General features: G+C 40.4%; 1 protein-coding gene across 1 annotated transcript in view; it reads left to right on the top strand.

Moving 5' to 3' along the window:
• The window catches only part of tacr1a (tachykinin receptor 1a), a 29,342-nt gene extending 5,761 nt beyond the window's left edge, over positions 1-23,581 (top strand). Inside the window, exons 2-5 of the mRNA XM_076104593.1 lie at positions 7,559-7,753; positions 18,920-19,070; positions 21,003-21,211; positions 23,236-23,581. Of these exons, the coding sequence (XP_075960708.1) occupies positions 7,559-7,753; positions 18,920-19,070; positions 21,003-21,211; positions 23,236-23,581 (901 nt within the window). The remainder of the gene's footprint in view (positions 1-7,558; positions 7,754-18,919; positions 19,071-21,002; positions 21,212-23,235) is intronic.
• The last annotated feature ends 2,013 nt before the right edge of the window (positions 23,582-25,594 follow it).

The following is a 25,594-nucleotide window of genomic DNA, read 5'->3' as shown; positions in this document are numbered from 1 at the left end:
AACTAATGCTGCAATCCATTGCAAATCGGTAATTCGGAGTCGGTATTCCTGACTTTCAATCTAAATTTAAATTAAAGAGCATCTGCATGGAAAACATGGACGCCCGCAGCAAACCCTGAGCTTCACAAGCATCTACAGAGGACCTAAATCAATTACCACAGCCATTAGCAAAGAGAAAAGTATAAAGTAACCATCTTTAAATTAACCCTGTGGGGAATAATAATAGAAATCTAATTTAAGTAATTTCAAAGATTCGTGGTAACTGCGAGGAGGCTGGTGCCGCATGCTCACGAAGAAGCACAAATCACTGAATAAAATGGAAATGGCAGCTACAATGTTGTCACAACATAAACACTCCATAAAACAGGACATACAGTAAAAGATGATAAAAAGGTAATTGTTGCTGTGATGTCAGGTGTGTTTATGTTGGCAAACTGAATTTCCAACCTGGTATTCCGACTTAAATTACCGTTCCATTGCACTTTTATCTGAGTTCCGAGTACAATGGATTGCAGCATTACTGCACAGCATATTAACGACAGCTCACGGTGGCCTCCTCTCCGGCTCTCTCACCTTTCCTCATCCAATTTCCACTTCCTCCACTCCCTCTGAAGTCTTTTTTTTCCCCCAGAGGGATCATCACGGGAAGTTATTCTGCCCACCTTTCTCTTTCTGGTTATCTCAGCATGAAAAGTGGGAACAATAGGTTATCTCTTCTCAAAAGGACTGTGTTGTATGTCTACGTGTAGCTCAGTGGGTAGAGTGGGTCGTCCTTTGATCACAAGTGTCCTTGAGCGAGACACTGAACCCCAACTTGCTCCCTGGGTGCTTCACATTAGCCCTCTGCGCCTAAATGCTTAGGTCAAATTTCCTCTATGTACCTGTATGTATATGACAATTGTAATGAAGTTTAATTTCATAAAGGTTTACATCTATAAAACAGGGATTAGAGCGGTGTGAGAAAGAAGACATTTTAATGATTTGGATTTCTGAGTGAAGTTGTCCTTTAGGTTTTCTCTTTTAATCTGTCTGAAGCCTATCACAAACCATAGGAACATGCATTTTTATTCTGTTTGATCTATTTATGGATCTATGGTCCAAATGATTTGGTTATTCTTTATTTATAGGGGACAGTGCACATCAAATACGATAATGCTAAATACTTGGCTGCAACAATGTTAAATCAAAACTATTCATACCGCCAGCGATGCAAATTTGAAACACGTTTTCAATAAAAGGTTTGAATAAATTTGCATATGCAGCGAGTCAATTACCGTAATCCTATTGACCTATTGAGTCGGTATAATTTACCTCTGGCAGTCTGTCTGAGGTAAAGTACTGTATAGCCCAAGCTTCTGTAAGCTATTTTATTGAGATTATTTTAGCAAAATGCTCTGAGGGAATTTGATTTCCCTCTGGTAAACAGGTACGCCGTGTACTGCATATTTCTAGGGCTTTTATTGTGAAATGTAATAAAGGTAGGAGTGGATCTGGTATGCACTGCTTTTGTCAAGGTTTAAATGAGTAACAAAGTTTGCCATCGTGGTTAGGACTCGAAGCCTCCTTGTCGTCGTAGTGTACGGATTGAATAGGTCTGTTCCACAACAATGTCATTGGTCTATGCCATTATTCTCATAAAGCTCATCCCCCCTCTCCATCCCCTAGTAGCAGAGAGAGTGTAGAGGCAGAGGGTCCACCTGACTCAGAGAATCTTTATTTGACTGAGGTTTGTGCAAGTTTGAATCTGAAATATCAATAGCCTTTTCTTGGTGCAGCTGGGCCATGTTCCGTCGGCGACGTGGCCCCAGAAGCTGCCTCTAGACAATGCTTGTGATTCCACCAGAGGCCCCGCAGCGCATGCCAGAAGCTGCTCTCATTGTGTCATCTATTGATAAATCTATGGCGCTGTCCATGGTGCTGAAGTAACAGATGGCTTACAATAATTGCGAATGTCATAGTGGAGCCAGTGTTAAAGTCGGGGGATCACCAAAGTCAGAGGGATACATCTTCTGGATACCATGGATGTCAATCCATCTCAATGTTGATGATATTTCCATCTAGACCAAACCACAGACCACCATTGCAGCCAGAGAGCATGTTTAAGTATTTTAAATCTTAAAGCCAAAAGACCATCTTTCAAACGAAACCAAAAAATAAATACATGCTCAGTGATGATGTTGTACATTTGATGCAGCTTCTGCTGGTTTACCCTGAGCTACAGGCTGCAGTCACACTCTTCTAAATCCATCACTACCAACATGCGTTTGAGAAGGTGCATTAAGTAAACACTGAATATAAATCAAACCACTACACCAACGGAAACTTCGCTGGCACTCTAAGATAATATTTTAGCAAAAACAGAGACAAGAGAGTGAAAAGACACATTTTATTCCTAAATATGTAATAGATGTCTGTGGTAGAAGCTCAGTTTCAGTCTGATTATGCTAGATGTCAACATGTAGAGGATGGAGTCTGTGTTGTGTCTGTATCTCTGGTCTAATGTCCCTCCTATTTTAATGCTGAATCTCTTTGGTGTATTTGCGGGTCAGGTCACTGCACACACAGCACATTTTGCATTCGGATATCTAGTGAGCAGGAACGCATCAAACATTCCCACTGTTTATTACAGATCTGATGATTGTGAAAGACAGCGTCAGTGCTTCTATAAATCCACATCCATCGGAGGCAGCGTCACACATTTAGATCATTTTGAACAGCTGCCTCAGAGCTATGTCACCTCTTAGTGAACAAACAACACTCCAATCAACACTTGTCATCTCCTGTCACTGAAAAATCGTCTCCGATTCTTGACAAATGGCTTCGAAGCTGTTAGTGCCTTGCTTTAGGGCACTTGGCTGGCTGGTGGATTTTGTTATAATTGATGATGTGATGTTATCTTTCATTTGGTATTCCTATTTGTTGTTTTAATTGTTTTGTAAGTACGGTGTCATACAAAGAGGCACCGTATTAAAAAAAAACCTGCAAAGAGAGAGGGCAACCTTTGCCGTCTCTATGAGACGCACCAAGCTTTCAACCAACTCCAATGTAAACAATCCGCATTATTATTAGACGCTCAGTGCAACTGCCGTTGTATAAGGTGTGTGGCAGTCTGCTTAGGGCAGACGGGAGGGGAGGATGGATGGATGAACATATTTTAACGTAGTTTACTTACGCAACTTCCTTATTTTATTAACACCAGTTACGTAAAGTAGTTGTTTGACATAACAAACGCACTTAATTTAACCCAAACCACAATCTTTTCCTTAGCCTTACCAAGTGCTTTTGTTACCAACTAGACCTAAAAACTAAGTAAACCTATTTGGAAGTTTATTTTGAAAACGTTGACATGTTTGGGATATTTGTCGTTATCTAAAGTAAAGTTACTAAGGCCAAATTAACCGCTAGATGCAAAATGAGCTCACATTTTGTTTTTCAACTTTCAGATATTTTGCAGATATTTGCAGTTAGCCTTTTGATTATTAATAGCCTACCAATTAACATAGTGGTACATCATATCTGGTCATGAAATCAGAATGGTGGAACTTAAAAAACAAAAACAGAACAAAAAATATATGGTATGATCAGTTCATCAAATAGTCATTCCCGTTGTATGACTGTGCAACTTGCAGCATTGTGTTTTCTGGATTTGTGATTTCTCTATTTGGTTGTGCTTTTGACACTTTGCAGCACGTTTCCTGAATGCTGTGAGGATCGGATTTTCTAGATTAGGCTAACCTCAACAAGCAAGCTCATCTTCTGCCTCAGTGGACACACACTGCTTAGCATTTCTATGTGCACATACACACATAGGATACACACTCAACCATGGAAGAGGGGATGCAGGTGGATATTGGTTTTGCACAGGACATGGTGTCTGGTGGTTTTTGATGAGACTGAGGCGGCTGAAGGATTCATATGTATGCATGTAGACAATAATAGAAACAACAGTGACAATACTTCAAATTACCTACCACACACATATGTACACACACACACACCCCAGGCTCTTTATCCTCTGATGGAAGTTTTACGTAACCTTCTGCAAAACAACAAAAAAAAAAACGTAGAGGCCGGCCAATAATCCAGATGAAGCAAATTCATGATCAAATTACCAAAGCCTACTTTCAAATGCAATTTGGAAAAAAAGGACAAAGAAATCACTGGCGGGCTTGAAGGCAGGCAATTTGATCCGTAGCTTTAGCTGCTTTCTTCTTAATCACTTCCTTTTCTTCAGGAAAACAGTGTAGCAGCCTCATGGTGTTTGTATCGAACTGTTTGCATTGCCACGGCCGTTTAGGTGCCATTTGTGGATAATTGGAGGTGTATGTCACCCATGCAATCTAACACCAGCTGCCCATGCTGCCTGCCACCTAGTGAGAAGGTATTATCTTGAGAGGAATCAGATATTGCTCACAGACAGGAGTGCGAAGTCTCAAAGGTGTGCTTTCCAAGATGTTAAATAAAATGCAGGGACACAAGGAGAGCAGAGCTCTCTCCAGGCAAATCCATAAACATTAAGTACCTCTGTACTGTTGCAGTGGTTGTTGGGACATTTAAATCCATTCAGCCATTTTCCTCCATCATTTATCTAGGTCGCAGGGATACATTAGAATGCAGAGACTTTTCTTTTGAGAAAAAAAAAGCGAGAATAAAAGGAGTGTTCATATCGAGTTATGCTGGGGGAGCTATAGATTATACGCTGACAGAAAAACAGCTCGAACTGAAACACACTGTAATTGAATAATAATTGGTATGGGGTTTGAATGTGCATCGCAGACGTCGATCAGAAAGCTTGTGAGTTGGCTAGTTTAGGATGACAATGATCTTGATAGATTATTATATTTCTGCTCTTTAGTGTGGCTGCATGTCAATTGTTAGCACATCATGCTGTTGCCGGTAGGTTCTGGTAGGTTTTGCACAGGTCTGTTTCAGATTGGTGTGTTCCGTATGAAACCCATATGAACAGTCCAGCTTCTTTCATCATTCTTGATAATCTTCAGTCTTCAATCACGCCAGATTGACTGCTCATTTTAAAAACTAAACCTTTACTGTTGCCTGGTCAGGTGTCCAGGTTGCATTAGATCTGAGCACAGTGCTTGCAAGCCAGCAGGGGTGATGATGATGCTGATTTGAGCTTGTGGAGCGAGCAGAGCACTGTCCTCTGCAGGTGTGTGTTTGATTCTGACATCAGCAGCCCGACTATGACTCACCTACATGAAGGAAAGCCACATGGCTGCCAGCGCTGTTTGAAGCAGAGCCAAAGTAAAGCCAAGGCTGTGATTGCCCATTTTCAGCAGACCGCTGGGAGCGTTTGATTTCAAAGGCCTCCTCTTGTCTCTGATATAATTAGAGGGAGAAGTTGACGTCCATTTAGCAGATTCATTCGGGTTATTAGTAGAATTAAGCCTTTAATTAGACCCGACATTTCACTCGAGAGCTTTGCTTAAAAAATAATAACACTGATGTTAATGCTCTGTAGAAATTTATACCGTGCATGCTTCCAGACTGAATACAGTCAGGCATTACAATGTTTAATTTCAATGTTTTTAACACATGAAGTGCATAATTAATATATGTGTCCCTGACAAAATAGTTTTCAATCAAATCAGCACTTTACTTGATAAATGTAGCTCCCAGGTTATTGAGTAATACGGAAGAACAAACCATGCTTAAGGGATTTAAATGAAGATAAATTAATTCAACCAAATCTGCAATGAACTTCAGTCAAAAATCTATGCAGAGGATTTAAAAAAAGAACAGAGGTAATGCATTTTAGTTTCCCCCTTACACCCTGAATCATTGTGTATTTACTGAGGAACTGGATTCTGACAGCAAGTGTTTTGATATAGATGTTCTCGGTCATTTTAGGTTATTCATGCACTCGTCGTCTCTCTGATTAGGAGTCTGATTATGAACCTGTGATGTGATTACTAAAATGCACACGGTAATCATTTGAGTAGAAGTATACTTCATAACACTCTTTGTAATGCAACTCTCAGGAGAGCACACGTTTGTGATCCCATCCCCATAAAAAAAACTTTTATCCAGAAAATGGATTATGTACCAGTATGACTTTTGACAAATCAAAGCTTACTGTGTTGTTCGATTCCTTTTAAATGTTTCAGACGTAGGTGTGTGGGCGAGTGTGTGTATGTCCTGCAGGTTGTGTTTCAGTGTGAAGTTTGAGTTACCCTTCACATACTCTATTTTCAGTTTATGACTCTAATCAGCATTACACAAATGAGCATTTTTCACACTTTGCCTATCAAGGACCTAAATAACTTGTGATCACACACTTAACAATGAATTCTCCATCTCTACGACTCTTTATCCTTTCCCCCAGTCTGCCTTTAGGTAAACAATCAAACACAATCACGTACAAAACTAATTAATTTTGTTAGAGATGTTTTGCAACGGGCAGCTATGGTTTGTACTTCTAACATTTTCATTTAATAGATTTTCTGAGCAATCATTCCAAATGATTGCGAAAAGCAAGTGCATAATAAATGATTTATTAACCGTAACGTGTTCTTTACATCCACGGCAAATGTAAAGTTTGTAGCCCTTTTTATTCCTTCATTTTAGGGGACAGAGAGTTATTGCATTAGTAATTATGAATATAAATAAGTCATCACATTAAATATTTGGTGTCAAATCCTTTGGAGTCCATGAAGGCCTGAGGGCTCTGAGTCACAGACATGAGCAGACACTTCACTGGTAACACTCTGCCAGGCCTGCACTGCAGACAGCCTCACCGCTTGCTTGTTTTTGGGGATTTTTGTTTAAAGTCTGATCTTCATTAGGTTAAGCATGTTAAATTCAGTTCAGACGAGGTCCTGCTGCATCATCTTACAATTGTTCACCCAAAATGGATGTGAACACCTTCAACCATCATTAAATCACTTTAACCTTACACTCAATGTTAAATCCAGTGTGCTACACTACAGCACCAAAACATATGGATCAATAGTTTTGAAATGTTGTATGGCTAAGAAGGACAATATCACTTTCATGTCTGTTTGATAAATATAGCGCTTAGATTTGTTGAGCATAGAATAAAGAGAGGTAACATGGGGAAAGAGTTAGTCTGGCTCTGTCCAAAGGTAACAAAAGCAGTGTGTGTCTGAATGTATATCTTGTTTATTTAATCCATACAAAAACCAGTGTGTAATATTGACATTTATGGATTTGCAGCGAGTTATTTGCAGGACTATTTCTTGTTCAGGTGCAATGTTTCTTTGGACAGAGCTACCTTTCCCTGCCTCCAGTCTTTATGCTAGGCTGAGCTAACCAGCTAATAAGCGTATTTACCAAAATGTCAAATTATTGCTTTATTCATCTGTCTACGTGTAGATTTCAGATGACTATTATTGTATTTTATCAGTTCAGCATATTACTTTCAAAGCCAAGCTATGAACTGCGAATCAATCATTCAGTAAATAAGTGATCATCCAAACTGCGTTATGTCAGAGGTGGTGGTGACTCATTTAACCTGACTTCTACTAGGGTAAAAGAGGCTCAGGTGTTGCTCAGCATCACTGTATCTTCTCCCCTGCAGGTACATGGCCATCATCCACCCTCTGCAGCAGCGCATGTCCTCCACAGAGACCAAGGTGGTGGTGGGAGTGATCTGGGTGCTGGCTCTGCTCTTGGCATTCCCTCAGTACTACTACTCCAACACGGACCAGTACCCCGGCCGGGTGGTGTGCTACATTGACTGGCCCAAATACACCGTGTGGGACTTCAAAAAGATGTGAGTGTCTCTGTGGAACAGCTATTCACATAGTCAACAAGCACCGTTAATTGCTTTTGAATTGATTGCAAATGTGGGAGGATGTTTGTATTAAGTGTAAATTAGAGAGCGTGCCGAAAAAGCACGGAAGCTTTTTGTGCTTTGTCGTGTATAAATTGAAGGCACATCAGAGGGGATTTGTGTTCTCCCTTTACTGAAAGGCAAACGAGTCGAGTTGGAAAGGAGAAAAGAACAATTAGATTGTATTGAAGCCTTCACCATTCATTTTCAATTTGTAATTCTACTGGCAGACATGCATGCTTTTCAAGAACCGTTTACCAGGTGCTTCACAAAGCAAAACATTTCAAGACATGAAAACAGGACAATTGAGTCAATCGTAATAAATGTATAAAGCCATTTTAAGGAATGAAAAAACAGTATAAACTATTTTAGTTTTCAACGTTTTATCAGAAAAGCTGAAAAGTGCTTTCTTTTCTTTTCACTTCTTTGTAAATCAGAGCCCTTCAGGTCAAAGCTGAGAGCTATGATTCCCACGACGTTCAGCTTTTCACACTCATGTTAACTCACTAACATGCGTCCATGGCTTTTAAGCTGCATAAAAAAAACTCAAGTCAGACAGTATTCAACACACAAACCTTGTCTCCCAACACCAAAACATAATTTGATTTATGTAAAGGAGCCTCCTGAGAACAGAGAGCTTGCCCAGCTGGCCTAGCTGTTCATCAAACCACAACAGTTCAAGGTCGGTTTTGGAGGAATGTTTACTTGTACCTTTGATTCCACGATTTTATAAAAGCCAGCCGTGCGACTTTGCAATTTTGTCTTGATTCTCTCAAAGAAAGAGCCTGTTCAAGCAGCCCCTTGTGTAGGAAATACAGACCTGATTTTATAGTTAGTCCTTTGAATTGCTCCAGATTTAGTGAGTTAAGCCAGAGGGCTGCACAGAGTGCAAATTTCTAAACTGTAGTAGACAGTGAGGGGATTTCACTCCTGAGGCATACGGAGGGTTTTTCTGTTCCAGAGTCATGTAGGGTCAAAGCCTGATCTTCTACTGTGTATTCAACAGCTCAATGTATCCCTTGGTTTACAGTTTAGAGATTAAAGGTGAGAACAGAGAAACTTTCCCCTGATAAAAAGCCTTAGTTTCAAATTCTGCACATACATTATTCTGCACAGTGAAGCTCAAACATCCATAAGTTACACTAAGCTACACATTTTGACTTTTGACTTGATTTGATTGACCAAAGCCACAAACAGAAGATCGGCACAGTGAACTCTGTGCAAGTTCACATGGGTGGCAACCGCTTTATGCCCCGTACTGCCTTGATGGAACCTGCTTCACCTCTGCCGCCTTACCCTCCTTGAAACGACTGGAGGCAACGCGTTAACACGCAGTGACGGGAAGCCCCTTAAGTATTCATTTTCCCATGGGCTCCTTTGAGGACATATCATCTTAAAATCAGAGTGCCATGGAGGTTTGGCGAGAAGCTTGCCAGACACCATTTGAATTACTGTGATACAGCAGGTTAGTGAAGATCAAAACATGCACAAAGAACGATTTACGGGCACTATGTGAACCTGGTCTGACTGGTCAGTGACAGTCAGGGTTGACTGTTCACCTTTCCTCCAGATATCATCTTTCTTTGGGCTGCTAAAATAGAACCAAAGCCATATTCATATCATACCAGTGACTACCCCTCGTGGCAAATCATTTTAACACTGTCTTTTCCTCATGCAGAGGAAATAGCTAAAGCTGTCATTGCTGCCGAAGCGCACCTATTCCATCTCCCCTCACCCCATGATCTACGATCAAAGAGAATGTGAGAAATGTATGGTTGTGCAAATGCTGGTGTTAATCTTCTCCTTGCACACGCTGGAACCTTGCTGTGCTAGACAAAGTTCTGAAGCTGCTTTAAAAACATAAATGAAGCATGCCTGACAGTGATTTATTCACACTTTGCGCCACCCCGGTAACTCCAATTTCTTTCATTTGTCTTTTTGTAATCCCACTGGCATAACTAGCCGACACACACATGAAGGCACGAACACAGGTACCGTCCCATAAATGTGCACATAAGAGGAGTTCAGCGAACACAGAAAAACACCCACGCAATGACGCACATATGCAGGCACTCAGACACACAGCAAAGGGCTCTGATCACAGCTCTGCTGATGGCAACATCTCATCAGCAACAGTGTTTACCCTGCTCTGCTGCCAGCGTGCTATTGTCTTCCCCTTCTACTGCCTCTGTCACATTTCTCCATGGAAATATAGTTTGGTATGAACAGCATAACAGCAATTTCAATGTTCATTAAGGGGTGCCAGCTGCAGTCATTACTTTTTTAATGAAACTGTAATAAGGGACACATTGGAGCTGAGTGAGAAAGCAGTAGTCATTCAGCTCAGCTGCTGAAGCTGTAAATGACATCTGATTAAGGCTGACCCCTGGTCAGATCCCACATGTCTTTCTTTCCGGGCGTTGTCCCGCTGCCGCTATTACAGTCACCCTGTCTGATGGCATGCCTTTCCTGTCGGTGGGAATTAGTGAGTAAGGTGTCATGGGAGAGTATTAATAGATGACATTGTTTGTGAATGCACGCTTATTTAGATAACTGTTGTTACGCCACCACTCACACCACACCCCCTTAACATTATCACCCCTGCACAAAGAGACACACACGCTTCTATGCAGTGAGCAGACGATTAGAAACCCTCCCATGCCCTCCTCTCCCATTTGCACACGTCTCTATACTGAACGCAAGGCAAGTTTATTTGTATAGCACATTTCAACAACAAGGTAATTCAAAGTGCTTCACATAAAGCCATTAAAAGCATCAAAACATAAGGCAAAAGAAAAGGAGATTTAAAAACAATTAAGAACATTCATTGAAACATTAAAAACAGTCATTAAAACACTAAAAGCAGTGTAAGAAATAATAACAGTAGTAAAATGCAGGAAATTGATTAATATCCTTGAATCTGGTTCAATTAAAGGCAGCAGCAAACAGAAAAGTCTTCAATCTTGATTTGAAGGAGCTGAGGGTCTCAGCAGACCAGCAGCTTTCTGGGACTTTGTTCCAGATATGTGGAGCAGAAAACCTGAACGCTGCTTCTCCATGTTTAGTTCTGACTCTGCTTTTAAAGCTTCCTGTCGGGGTGCATTAATTATCTAATGGTTTGAGGAACATGCAGGTGGATCATTGCAAATGATTATAATATCCACTAAACTTATCTTAAGGATCTAGCAAAAGTACGCTAGGCTTGAAAAATTATCCAATTGAAAAACACAGCACAGTGTTGCCAACTCTTTCCCGAGGAAAGTAACGAGAAGCACTAGCTCCAAAAGTCTCAAAATCTAGCGAGAAAGTCAACAAGTTGGCCACACTGACAACCCGTTCCTTTAGGCCTCCCTCCAAAGCAACGCCCCCAAAATAAGCATAATACATGTAAACAGCAAACATGGCTATTCTTAGTACTCACAGCTGTCTAGCTGGCAGCTTGTGGAATACTTTGGTGACGCGCAATTAGTGCATGGGAGAGTGCGTGCAGACAGGAAGGTAGATAGACAGGCAATCTTTTTTTTAGCTTTGTCCTGTGCTCTCCTCCTAACCTTTAACCTTTCTCTAAGGTAAACCGTTGATCCAAGTTCTACTGCAAATAGTAAACACACACCACATAACCCCATGAAAGTCAGAATTAACAAATTGTGCTCAATTTGCAGAATCATCCTCATCTTTTCATCCTTGAGAGAATATTTGCTTCTCATAAGAAAAGAAATACAAGAACACCTCACAAAATAGATCTATGTGACGCTGACAAAAGACACACACACACACACACTCCAACTCACGCAGAGAGAGGAAATCTCAGTCTGAGCACACCTTGTCTCTGTGATCTCTCTCCACTAAATTGGGCTTCACACGACATGCGCCTGAGATTAGTGGCAGTAAGGCAGCGTGGAGCGAGGCGTCCTGTTACCTCGAGTATTCTTTTGCCTCGGCTGGCAGGCAAAGTCAACAGAACAGCTGCCCTTCCTCCCAACACGCACACATTCATTAATTATGTACAAACACCTACATGTTTAAATAAGCAGGAGCAATTGAATTATGCATGTAAATATGCATTTCCTTGAAATAACCTACACTTTAATGCTCATATACTTTACAATAGATTTGGATCCAGTTAATTTTATGAGCTCAGCCAGCAACTCCTAATTGTTGCATTCGTATTCATATTCACACTTGCTTGTTCACACACCCACAACAGCAGGAAATAAAGACTTTTGAAGTGTGTGAGTCCGCTGGGGGAGAGAAGAGGCAGCAGCACAAGAAATACACAAATATGTTACTGTGTGTGTAATTTGTCAGTGTGTATGTGGCCTCTGTTGAAGAAGTTTTATTGATTCAGCTTGTGTGACAGAAAGGTGACATAGTACAGCTTCTATTCCCTAAAGCGTCATCCATCAGTGGGAGCTAAGGGTCTGCTGGGAGAACTCTTACAAGGTAATTCTTCATCTACAGTTGTTTTAAATGAAGAAACTTGTAATGTAAGAAATTGTGTGCACCAGCATTTCAGGCTGTGACAAAAACACGTGTCACTCGATACCCAGTCCGTACATCTTGCCCGATTGGTATTGCACATGTGCAACTCTCAACAGAGAGTTTGTATTACATACGGGCACAGCTTTAGGTTTTCTAAAACATGAAAGAATTCAGGCAATGCGAATGTTTGTCATTTTATTGAAATTATAAAAGGAGCTTATGCATAACCAGTCCGAGAACATTTACATTATGTGTGTAGGCTGTTCAACCGCGGCAGCGAGATTATTGCCAGTAACCCCAATATTAATACTCAAACACATACCTGCTGCCATAAGAATAGATCAATAGTACCCTGTGTACTGCATTATGTATCAGCAAATATCAATTCCCTTTTTAGAAGCTTTTCATGGACGGAGCAGCAGCACAGTAAACATCTATACACTTTTGGGAATGTGTGTCGAGAAATGTTGGCAGAGACACGTTTTTCATCTTTTTCAACAAACTGGTCAACTGTGAGCATTTAAAGTCAGACAAATGTCAATCTCAAGGAAATCCCAAGACACTGGCTTTGTTTTGTTAGTTTTTTGCTGCAGTTGAAGTGCACACACATAGCAACCTCCGACACCAGATGGAAAACTCAAGTGAAATTGTGAATAAATACCAAACCATATTAAGAAGTCGCTGTGAGGTCTGGAAATCTTTTTGAATCTCTGGCCGCATTTGTTTCAGCTGTCAGAATTCCACACCATGCTTACTTTTGCTCTAAAATACAGGACATATTTTCAAAACTATAAAGGGGTTCTCAAAGTACCACCACACTTTGAGCAGCCTCTTGCTTGTGGAATCATTGTTATCCAGATATACTAACACTGATTGAATGGTTACTTATTTTGTGACGCACTGGAAGAAAACAATAAAGTATACACTGCCTATAAAAAGTATTGTTATTTAGTTTTTATATTTTATTGTAATGCAACATGTAATTAAAACTTTAATTTAGCTTTTTCTGAACCACTGAATGTCCAGGGGGAAACTCTCCACTCGAGGATATGTTATTTTTAAGCTATTTTTGTACAAATTACACCAAATATGGCATTAAGTTTGATGGGCAAAAAGCTCCATTTTGGTCTCTTCAGACCATAGACTCTTTTTCAACTCATCCTCAGCTTTTGAGGATGTACTCTTTCTATTTTAATGACTGATATAATTGTCCAACTTTTTGCAAAGTAGCTTGTTGCAGATTTTGCCACAATAACGACCTTCACAGCTGCATTCATGCAATCAAGTGAAATGCCTTAACAATACACACGTGATCACCTTTTAACCAATTATGCGACGTCTAAAACTATTTGACTACACCAGCGATGATTTAGGTGTGTCCTATTAAAGACAATGAATACTTCCGTATGAACAACACATATTGAGAATTTTTAATAGTAATTCATTTAGATCACTTTCTAGAGATGTATTTTCAGTTTGAATTAAAGTATTTTTCTGTTGATCACATTAAATTCATTAAGATGTTGTTAAGTAATAAAACATGAAAACTTCCAAGGGGAATATCTTTTATGGGCACTGTTTGTATTCTAAAGGTTTTTTTGGGGGTATATTTCTTAGTTGTTTTGAGGAAGCTCATTTACATTTTTGTTGTAGATACAGAAGCTTGCCAATCCCTCTATTCAATAACACATTTTAGCTCCTGAAATTATTTTGTTATGGCACCATTGTTAATTGATACACAGTCGAGCCAAAATCCTAGCAGAGGTTGCTTATTTTAATATGATGTTGGATGCGGTGCCAACCATCTTACCGCCTACAACGCCACTTTAATCATATAAATCACCAGGATCTGAAAATGAAGCCTTCAACTATCTGTGACTGATTCACACTTTCATGATTCACTGTCTGGACTGATGAGAACGAGCACTTCAGAAAGAGTGCATATGCCATTTAGATGGTCATCTGGTGTCATTTGGTGGCAGCTTCCGTTTTCTTCTGAATTGATTTTCCCCAGCCTTGTGCTAAATGTTATCAGCTCCTTGTGTGACCTGCTGCTGTGTGTGTGTTGGCTTTAGTTAATACTTTTAAATAGCGTCACATTTTGCCGGTGTGACAGAATGCTTGACGTCTTGGTTTAATTAAAGACAAGATTAGCTTTTACTGCGTTTCCCTTCTCCACTCATGTGAAGAGAGAAAAGAACAGGTGTTACTGATAACATTAACATTGAGCCCTGCCGGAAAGCCAACATGCACAACCGTGATCATAGCTGAGTACCAATTACATACGCATGTTAAGAGGATTGAGTACGTGGCGGAAATGTGACAAGATTAATCATATAATGTACCCCCAGAAATGTAATGCACGAAGGAGATGGAGGCCCTGCCCACAACTGAAAAAAACATTCAAGCTAATTGCAGATGAGGGTGTACAAGAAAAACATAGAGATATATTTTTTGTGTGACGTGTAACAGTGGAGTCAGACAGACAGTGGAATATTCCAAAGCCACAGTTTAGTTGATGTTCATTGGTGCATGTATCGTATAATTTTCTGTGAGTAAAAAGTATTCTTGATTTCTTGTATATTAACTGTGGAAACAGTAGAGTATATGGCAATGTGATTACCGTAAAAACTCTCCATTTATGTGTAATCATCCGTGCTCCTGCACAGCCTGGTTCATCCACACAGGTGGTTTCACTTTGTTTCCCTGATTAGTCCTCTTCTCGAGAATGTGTGGGTGTGAACAGACTGTTACATCTCTCTCACTCTGTTATTATGCTGCGTACCAGACAATTCGGAGGTCGGACTTTTGCTGGTTGAAATTTCCAACTTTTGACTTCCAAGCATTCCAGGTGCAAGACACCAAACGTTAACAAAAAAACATTGCTGAACACGAAAGCTAGTGGACACGGAATTTAACTCTCTACAGTGCAGTCTCCCCATTATTTGGCATGTTTAATGTTTTACAGTCTATTTTTTGTGCAGAGAAGACATTTTGACATCAATTTGCAGAACATATAATACATTCTATTCCAGAGCCAAAAAACTGTTATTAACTGTTGTTCTCTGTGCATACATTGAGTAGCGCTGTACTAATATCCTGGGTTCAGGTATTTAGGTAAAGAAATCCCAGTTTTCGTCAGGTGTTTGACGCAGGAAGGGCAAAGGGTTTGGACTGCTGCTGCGGTAACGTTTTTTGTTGTCCTTCTCCAAATGGTGTGTTTGATTGGTTTACGTTCATGCACGACGAAGCAAAATAAAAGGACTCTCATTCTACAAAGAAGAACGAGTCTGTAGATGTTCTACTTAACACCACGTATATCAACAGGTAACGTATGGTAACCTAGGCTTACAACCAGGTCTCTCCTGGGAAAGACACCTCAGTCGCTTACGGTAGTAGACTTGGCTCCTAAAACATATATGTGATAGCTATTAATTATTTTCATTAAATACAGACAAATATACTTTAAATTACCTTTTAGTTGATGGTTTACCATTTACAACATGCACTTCTACTGTTGTGTGACGTCAGACGAAGGCTTGTTCGTGAAGTCGCGGTCAATGAATTTGCCCAAATTCATAGGAATTCTGACTTTGAGTGGCGTTCCATTGTACGTTTTCTCGTAGGAGGTCGGACATTTTAGAGTTCAGAGTTGTCTGGAACGCAGCATCCGTGTCATTGCACATGTTAAGACCTGGTCACACCAGAAAGTGGTACAGCACAGTCGTCAAGAAATAATCGGTGCAGGAAGTTTGTTGACACGTGTTGTAGGAGAACGTAAGAAAGATGAGGTAGAACTTTTCGTAAAACATCATAGAGCCGATGTATGAGGATACGTTGACCTGAGCAATCAGGAAAAGTCATTGCAAACACCTGTATCAGTCAAGAACTCGCAGTTCTGCAGTGCTATTTTTTTATGTCCTGTATGGACTAAAGTCTGATGTGGACTGGGCAAATTTACAATAAACCAAACCTCCAAAAATCTATAATGTTAATGACCAATTTGCATACAGGATATCTCTCTAACACAACACTTTGACTGTAGAGAACTTTCCTTCAGCTGACAAACAAAGCCTTCTTAGAGTCCCATCTAATAAGCACTTAAGATCAATTGGATTTGGATGAAAGAAGAAAAGATTGTGTTGAGTGCAAGCATACTTAAAAAACAAAAATACTGGTCCTTTCCCACTGAGAGGGCTTAAGAGCTATATTGTTTGTTGATTTTCTTTCTGAAAATTGATCCATGGTATATTTTGTCACACTGTTTATTGTAACTTCACCAGCACAAACAGATAGTAATCCAAAACTATTGTAGACCTCCTCTCCTTACTTTAGCTTTGGCTTTCGTTGCATTGAATGATTTATTTTAAAAGTGTACTGCTTGGTTTGACATGTGAGACTAGTGTCTTCCAAAATCGAAATATCAAAAGTCTTTAAGGTAAAGACTTAACATGACGGAGCGCTCAATTAGATATTACTCTGATATCTACACTATGTTCTCCCTTGAGCAGGTAACATATCTTATTTGCAGTGTATCTGTATGTATGTGTTTCTCAGTGTGTGGTTATTTCTCTGATTAAAGTTCCCAGGTATTAAACGGAATTAACATAATTGTAGATAATTGCCGAGAAAATGGCCCGTGAGTCTCATCTGCAGCATCCGCAGAGGGGAAAACTGATTGTCCCTCTGTGGATGCTGGAGTCAGGGGGTCTTCCGTCTCTGAACAAGATTAAAATACTGATGTGATACAATTTGCCACATTTTAACGGACATTAATATGCACACACATACACACACACACACGCATATAAACAGACAACAACACCTCTATTAACCTGCACACACACTGGACAGGGATTCAACAGGATCAAATGGTGTGTCAGTCTTAGATTACCAAATCATTAGCAAAATACTGAAACTGTCATATTTAAGTACTTCATTAAGGGTTTAAATTCATTGGACAGTTCTTGGAGCGGGAGTCTAATTGATACCCCACACATCTTTAATCATGTCACAAAGCAAAACTATCAATCTGTCCTTTAGCAAACACACTAAGGATGATTGATTCCACCCTTGACTCGAATTAGTAACTTTTTGCTTTCAAACTTGCTGCATTAGTGCTTCAGAGATAAGGGGAATTGGCAGGTATTAAAAAAAATAATTTATAAGCCTTCTGTTAACTCCCACTGGAACGTCATTAAAATAAACAAACTGAATGTTGGGCCCTAAGGACTTACTGTCATGTCCAGCTCTGCTCTTACGTTATGTTTTCCTAATTTCCAGTTATCATTTAATGTTTTATTTTGGTATACTCACCTTTCTTGTTTCAGATTCTTTACTTTCTGCCCTTGTGTGTTTCTAGCTCTTGTGACTGTCTGCCCCACCCTGATTGTTTGCACCTGTCCCTCGTTAGCTCTGCTGTCACCTGTCCCTCGTTATCACCCTCGTTTCATTGCTCCTCTCGTCAGTGCCAGTTTCTCGTATCTGTTTTAATTCCTTATTTATTTCCTAGTGTTTATTTAATCATTATTTAGTATCTTTTGACTGATATTTGCCTATTGTTTTGGATAGATTTGGTAGCTTTTTTTTTTTTTTGGAAAGCTTATCTGTGTAAGGAAAGACCTTTTATTGAAACCTCTCTGTGTATCAGGTCTTGTTATTGAATCCTTTGTCTGGTGATACCAGTGTCCTTGATACTTATCTTTGGGATTCGCAATATCAGCATACCCTTTCGTAAAGCTCTAAAACAAATATTTTTATATTAAAGATGGATGAAAGAACTACTTGTGATGTGAAAGGGGTCACTTGTAGTGACAACCTACAGATAATTATCACCTGACTGCAGTTCCCCTAAGCTCTTGAGACCAATTAGCACATTTTAGTTAAGCTAATGCACCTGTTTTGGTCAGTGTCATCGCTAGCCTCAGCATCATTTCTAGAGGAGCATGCAGCTGTTAAGTTCCCTGTGCACTACTTTTGTCAAGTTATACCATTTATTAGCTCATTTAGGCTCACTTTCTACTCAATTCTTACATCCTTCCTGAATTGTACTGCACATGTGCAAACTAGAACTATGCACCTGTGGTTAAACACTCTTGTACACCCTATTTTGTATTTGATAATGCTACATTGTGAACAACAAATCTCTGTTAAAATCGGCATAGGGACAGCTAGTTAACGTTATCTGTTAGCAGCCGGTGGGCAGCAGTCCTGCTTGGCTAAATGTCAGAACTAACAGCTAACATTAACGGAGGATGCATTGAGTTACATTAGGATGCGTTCAAGCGCTATTCAAAAAAAAAAAAAGTATTGGAGGAAGGACAATTTAAACTAAAACCATCATGATGGGTTCAAATGTAATCTTCTAAAATGTATTTAGTTTTTGTTTACAACACACTGGTAAAGGATCAATACCCGATATCGGGCAACACACTATAGTTCAGGAATCGTACTCGGTATCTGGATGTAAGAAATGGTATTGGAACATATTTAATTGCCTGGTGCTCTATTCAAGCGTCATTTTAGGACTATATTCACGGTAACGGTGACTTGAGTCTCTCTGTACTTCAGTAAAAAAATATGCATTTGATATAATTATGATATGGGATGTATGTCTTGTTGTAGGTACTATGTGTGCGTGGCCATCCTGATCTATTTTCTTCCACTGCTGGTGATGGGTTGTGCTTATCTGGTGGTGGGACTGACTCTCTGGGCCAGCGAAATCCCCGGAGACTCTTCTGACCGCTACAAGGAGCAGCTTATCGCCAAGCGCAAGGTAACCCACCACAGTATTTGGATTACAAACTAGTTTAATAAGATTAATCCAACCACATCATATCCACTTTTGTACACTGCAGCCCTGAACAGGACATGGCTGCAATGTCGATGTCTGCCTGTATTTTTCCAGTGATGGAATTATCATCACAGCACCATGACCCTGAAACACAGCCCTCTCTTCTTTCATCCTCTCTTCTTTGCTGGTTTTCCAGCCTACCTGTTGTCTTTTCAGCCCACCACGGTCTCTTGATCTTCTGTTTTTGGACATCTTTCATGGCCCATGCCTGTCAGGTGTGTTCACAGTGTCAGTGTTGTTACTCCTGATAGAATACTCTTCCAATCAAGACACTTGCAGAGACATGATTTTCTCACCCTAGAAAATAAAATGACAATCTCACACACGTTGTGTTTCTGCACTGATGAGATCAGACCCCGCAGGTCAGTCCGTGAACATTTAGTTTGAAAGATATTTTTGAAGCATTGTATCTTATTTCATTCTGTTTCATTTTAGTTTTCTGTATTTTGGATCGCTCCTTTACTTTATGGCTTTGATTAATTTAGCCAAGCTAGCAGCATAGTTCTATGGATGGCAAAGTGGGTCGGCTAGTTGGTATGCATTTGTTCCAGAATGAGATATCTAATCCATCTAATATAACTATTGATTGGATTGCAATTCATTTTTGTACAGACATTCATGTTCCCCAGAGGATGTATCCTAGTGATTTTGGTGATGGGGTTGACATTTGTGGCTTTGAGTGAAATATCTCAACAACTATTGGACGGATTGTCATGTAATTTGGTACAAACCATCATGTCCCCCTCAGGATGAATTATATTATAATTTTGGTGATCCTCTCTTTTTTCATTTCCCACCATCATCAGGCCAAAAGTTTAATTTCTATGAACAAAAAGCTGCAATACATTCCCATCACCCTTTGCTGTATTCTGTGTAGTATGCTTGCATGCTAAACATGCTTATGTTAAGAAGGTAAACATGGTAAACATATCTGCTTAACACCACTATGTTAGCTTGTTCACCGTGTGCTTGTTAGCATGCTGATGTTAGCAGCCAAAGCATCACTATGCCAACAGCCTCACATAGTCTGCATGGCTGTAGACTCCTAGTGTTCTTCTCGCCTACTGGCCATACAACCACATGATGGAGACTTGTACATTGGAGAAAGAACATTTATGATTGATTTATCAGCAGCTGTGGTGGGCAGAAATCTCAGTCTTTTAACAGTCTTTCAAATAAAATAACTCGCACTTTCCAGACTTCCTTTGTGATTGTAGAAATCCCTTGATCATGTTACATGTGCAGGACACCAGTCCACCTCCTAATGAGGCAGCCTCTCAGATCTTTTATGTCTGTCCATGTACATTATTTTCAATTCATTGCCAGTAAGCACTGTCTGTTATTGACAGCGCAAATTATGTGCCCGTGAGTATTAGATTTCCATTTTGACGGACAGAGAGTTCAAAGCTTTTCCTGGACTGACGGATTTGTTGCCACTTGTGGAGGCAACAGAGAGGCTCGTTACAGAAAGGAGAAGGAGAGAAGCCCTCAGGGGAGACAATCAATGCAGTGCAGCATGCCTCATCCCAAAACTGCTGTAACTTTGTTGTGTTTGATGGTTTTCCTGGACAGGTTTTATATGTATTTTGAATTATTTACGGAGCAGGTATCCCGTTGAATCTTTTATGACAGTATCATTGTACTGAGGTGTTTTGATAACCTGCAACATTTGTTTAAAGCATAAAGGCTTTTTGCGATTAAAAAAAAATATATAATACTTGAGAGGCCAACTTGTAACTCTCCGGCCCTTCATCCGTTCTGATCTAGTCTGAAGAGTACATGGACACTGCTGAAATCCACAATGGACAGGGAAACAAAAATGAAGACGAAACGCTGTTGTCATGTGTCCAACAGGTGGTGAAGATGATGATCGTGGTGGTGTGTACGTTTGCCATCTGCTGGCTGCCCTACCACGTCTTCTTCCTGCTGCACCAGGTCTTTCCTGCCATATTTGAAAAAACATGGCAGGAAAGGTTTATCCAGCAGGTTTACCTGGCTATCATGTGGCTGGCTATGAGCTCCACCATGTACAACCCCATCATCTACTGCTGCCTCAACGACAGGTCAGTCAGCAACTACACACATAAATATGTATCATATTACTCTTTTACTGGAAAATCTCAAAAACATTCACCTCAACTGCAGAGAGAACTATGCCTCCATTTGAGCCTGGCTTATATTATACTGTTCTCACTAATTCATTAATTTGTACGTTTGCTGTTAATATCTTTATTTATATAGTACTTATGAAAACTAAGTAACAAAGTGCTCCACATAAAAACAAATAAAAAACACATCAAAACAGAATATAAGTTTAAAAAACAACAATATTCAAATCAAAATAGCAAAACAGAATAAAAAGTAGAATCAGGTGAAATCATGGAAGGCAGTTAGATAAAAGTATGTTTAGAGCGTAGATTTAAAAGAAGCCACTGACTCAACTTGCGTTATTTCCTCTGCAGGGTGTTTCTGTGCCTTGGGGCTCTTATCTCAGAAGCTCTGCCCCCCGTAGTCTTCAGCAGAGAGACTGGAATAGATCGAAGGCCGCTGCCTGATGATCTCATGAGCATAGTTGTACAGGGATGAAAGATTTGATAAGCATGTAGGACACGGACCATTAAGGCCTGTGTAAGTAACTAAAAGAACCATGCAAACTATTCCAAAACGTACTGGACGCCGGTGTAAAGAGGCTAAACCTGGGGTGATGTGTTGAAGCCTGACAGCTGAGTTCTGTACTGTCTGAAGTCGGTCTACAGTTTTGCTATTTCGGCATCTAAAAAGGCTGTTACAGTAATCCAGGCAAGATGACATAAAAGCATCTAATATGGTTTCTGTATCTTTTAAGACTGTTGCTTAAAACTGTCGTCAATACAACTCAACACTTCCTGCACAGATGTTACACATAAATATAACGCATAATTCATTAGAACCAACTTTTCAAAATACTCTTTAGATCTAGAAATGGAGAACAATCTCCATTTGTAATACACCAACTATAAATCTGAATATCCTCCATCTCTTCATACACATGGATAGCCGTCATTCATTTGTAAGGCACCACCCTGATGATAGACAAAAGGTAAGAATTAAATGCAGTGAATAAAGCATGGGGTACTTTACAAGAGTTGTGTTAAACATCTGCAGGACGTGTTTCAGTTTCACTAACTTTACTTTTCTTATGAAAGTGCAGCAAAGTAGAAGCTCTTGTAAATGACAAGCAGTTGACAACTCAGTAGGGAGGCTGCTTTCTCTGGAAAGAAACTCTCTGAAGTTAGAATAAACTTTAAAGTCTCTGAAACTGCCTGAATCCCACTGTGAGCACCAACAATTTACTGTCAACATGTGGCGCTATATGCAGAATGCCTGTCAACAAAAATGTCAATGAATTTAGATGAATGAATTGTCATTTGTAAAAAATAAAGGCAGATGGTCGACTCTGCTTGTTGTCTTTAATTAATCATCTCCCACTGTGTCGCATTGCGTCCACCTGTTAATTGTCTTTGTATTGTCGGAGAAACAAATTAAAAAAATTAAAATATATGGGTTGGACTGCAGTGAGCTGAGGTTTAGTCATCATCCTGTTTAAGATAACGGCCGGCTTTTGTCTCTATCGGCTCAGTCGATTTATATTCTAAGGCGTGACCGATGATGGCCCTTTCCTCTCATTCTCAAACAATCTCTTTTTATCTCTCTCCTGCTCTCAGCGATTGACATTTTTCTTTTTCCCCCGACTTGAGTCATAGTTATTTCTATCATCTCTTCATTCTGTGGTTAATGTCATGCTAAACATCAAGTGCTGGTAAAATGAGTCTTTGAATAAATGTCACTAAATGTCACATGCAACATATAGTGTTAATCAAAACAATTACACAGTCTTTGCTCTTTACCTTATTTTATATTACATCTCTATGAGCCACTGGAGACCTACACTGTATCAGCCCGTCCTTTGTCAAACTGTCTGTAATTCTGTTTTTTTATTGGCAGGTATATTTTCATCCCAGTAGGGGAGCCAGGCTGTTACATTCATACCATTTTTGAATTGTGTGCACTTAAACCAAACTAAATAGGACTCATCTTTGCTTCTCAGGTTTCGTGCTGGTTTTAAACAAGCTTTCCGCTTCTGCCCATGTGTCCCTCGAGGCTCTTACGAAGGCCTGGAGCTCAAGTCCACTCGCTACCTTCAGACCCAGACAAGTGTTTACAAGGCCAGCCGGATGGAGACCACCGTGTCCACTGTTCTCCAGGTTGGGGATGACATGGAGCAGCCCAAGGTCAAGGCAATAGCGGCTCCACGGCCGGGTGGGGCTGTGGTGGGAGCCGGACCACATAACTCCTCCGTGGACCTCACCTCGAATGGGTCATCGTCCCGGAGTGTCTCCAAAACCGTATCGGAGACGTCCAGTTTCTACTCGAGTAACAACCTGCAGGAATAGACTTCACACGCAGGTGGCATTTTGCCAGACAGCAGGGAGAGAGAGTGAGTTGGTTGTGTGTGTGTTCATGCAAAAAGAACTGTGTGTCTGCCAGTGACTGTGGCGAAGTTTTTGATGAATGCATTTCTAGTGATTTCACTGGAACATCGTGTTAGGTCGTTTGCAAGTGAGACTCTCAAGTTGCTGTTCACTGATTGCTGTCGTCACCCACAACACCCTTGTAAAAAGGACTCATGCTGCTGTAAATGATCAACTGCCATTAGAAAGGTTTGCTCAAAAAAAAAAAGTGATGAAGAGCACTTTGATGACATGAGCACATTCCAGTTCAAAGGCTAAACTGAAGCATAAGCTAGCACCTCCGATCTTCAGAGCCTCTGCTTGTCACACCAGCCTTCTCTCAGAGCAGAGTGAAGGTTCACACATCCTCAGTCACACATGCTGTGTGACTTCGCATAGTCTATTTTGGAGCGGAGCTATGACATGAGACCAGCATGCTGTGAACGCAACGGCTCCTCCGTTTTAACAGAGGTTTTCTCTGCGAGGAGACGGGGTGTGGAGACCGCTACATCTCTAATGGAGGAAATGGAGGATCCCCTGCAGGCGTGCTGAACAGTTCAGCAATCACCTGAAACGCAGGCAACACCTGGCTCAGCTTTCATCGAGCTAAACATTGACTTCAACAACTGAAAGCATCATCTCTGAAACGTAGAGGAGCTCCAAATGCTGAAGAGGCATTCACACCTCAACCCCAGATTTTGTTTTCTGTGACACCACTGCACCCGAGCAACACTGGTGTGTAGCTTAGAGATCGATCTGCAATAGAGAGCAGACGAAATGTTCCAGTTTCCCATAGAATCAATACAGTTTCACTATAATAAGTGTTGTCTCAGCTCCCTGTCTGTGTTGCTCGTTCCACCTTTATAAGACACATGACACTGGTTCATGATCTGAATACAAGGCCACACTTTCAAACTGGGAAATGTTCATATAACTCTCATTAGCTGCTCTACCCTTCCACCTGGCAGTAACATGCACTCTGTGACTTAATGTGATGTGGCTGGATTGCATTTTTTCTTGTCACCTGTTTCATTTGTGTGCTTTTTCTTGGTATTTCTGTGTTTGGTAATGTGGCTACAGTCATGTCTGACCTCCTCTACACGTAGTTGAGGTGATCAGATCTTCACCTCTCTTAAATATTCGTATTTTATATGCTGTCCATCCAGTCACATGAGATGCATGTTAGTATCAGGTTTAAAGGGCTTTGTGGATGTCGCAGCCTAGAATGTGCACAGGCAGCCTGTTCGCCATTGCTCTCGAATGTGAGGCGATGTGCCTTGCTGCGCAGCGTATTGTCTGTAAAAGGGCGAGGGTAGCAGAGACGCCGCTCACTCTGCAGGGGTCCAGGAAAAGGTTGGTTAGGTAACAGGGGCTACGGAAGCCCAATAGGACATACTGTCTTAACCTTCTATGGTGGAAAATACACACATACACATAGGTACACACACAAACATATAACTACTGTAAAAATTGGTAAGCTTGACGTGAGGTTTTTAGTGAAAACATATGAAGCTTGTCTCACAGTGGCAAATAACTGCATTAGTTTCAACTCATATCATGATAATCACTTCATGGTTCCATGCATAGTTTGTAACGGTTTAATGGAAGCCAGAATAGTTTTACTACAAATATCCTGGAGTGAGTTTAATTACTAAATCCTTAAGATTTACATATTTTGATGCAATTCAATATCTTTCGGCTGACCAGAACAAGCTACAAAGTTTGGGGCAATAATGCCAAAAATAGAGGATGAAAAATGGACCACAGCACAAAGAGAGTACCTGTTGGTCCAATATTCCTGTTCAGCTCAATAACAGGTTCCTTTCTGAACCGGTATTCTGGAGGAAATTCAATTGAGTTGAGTCAGTCCTATAACTTTCTTCACAGAACTTGATTATTTTGCTCAATACATCTGACAAAGGCAGCCATAAAAGTTAAACCTCTTTAAGTGTAAAG

This window comes from Anarhichas minor, unplaced genomic scaffold (genome assembly GCF_050575085.1).
Source record: "Anarhichas minor isolate MPS153535 unplaced genomic scaffold, ASM5057508v1 ptg000030l, whole genome shotgun sequence".
NCBI classification, from domain to species: domain Eukaryota; kingdom Metazoa; phylum Chordata; class Actinopteri; order Perciformes; family Anarhichadidae; genus Anarhichas; species Anarhichas minor.
The sequence above is the reverse complement of the archived record's forward strand: the minus strand, read 5'-3'. Positions and strand labels throughout refer to the sequence as shown.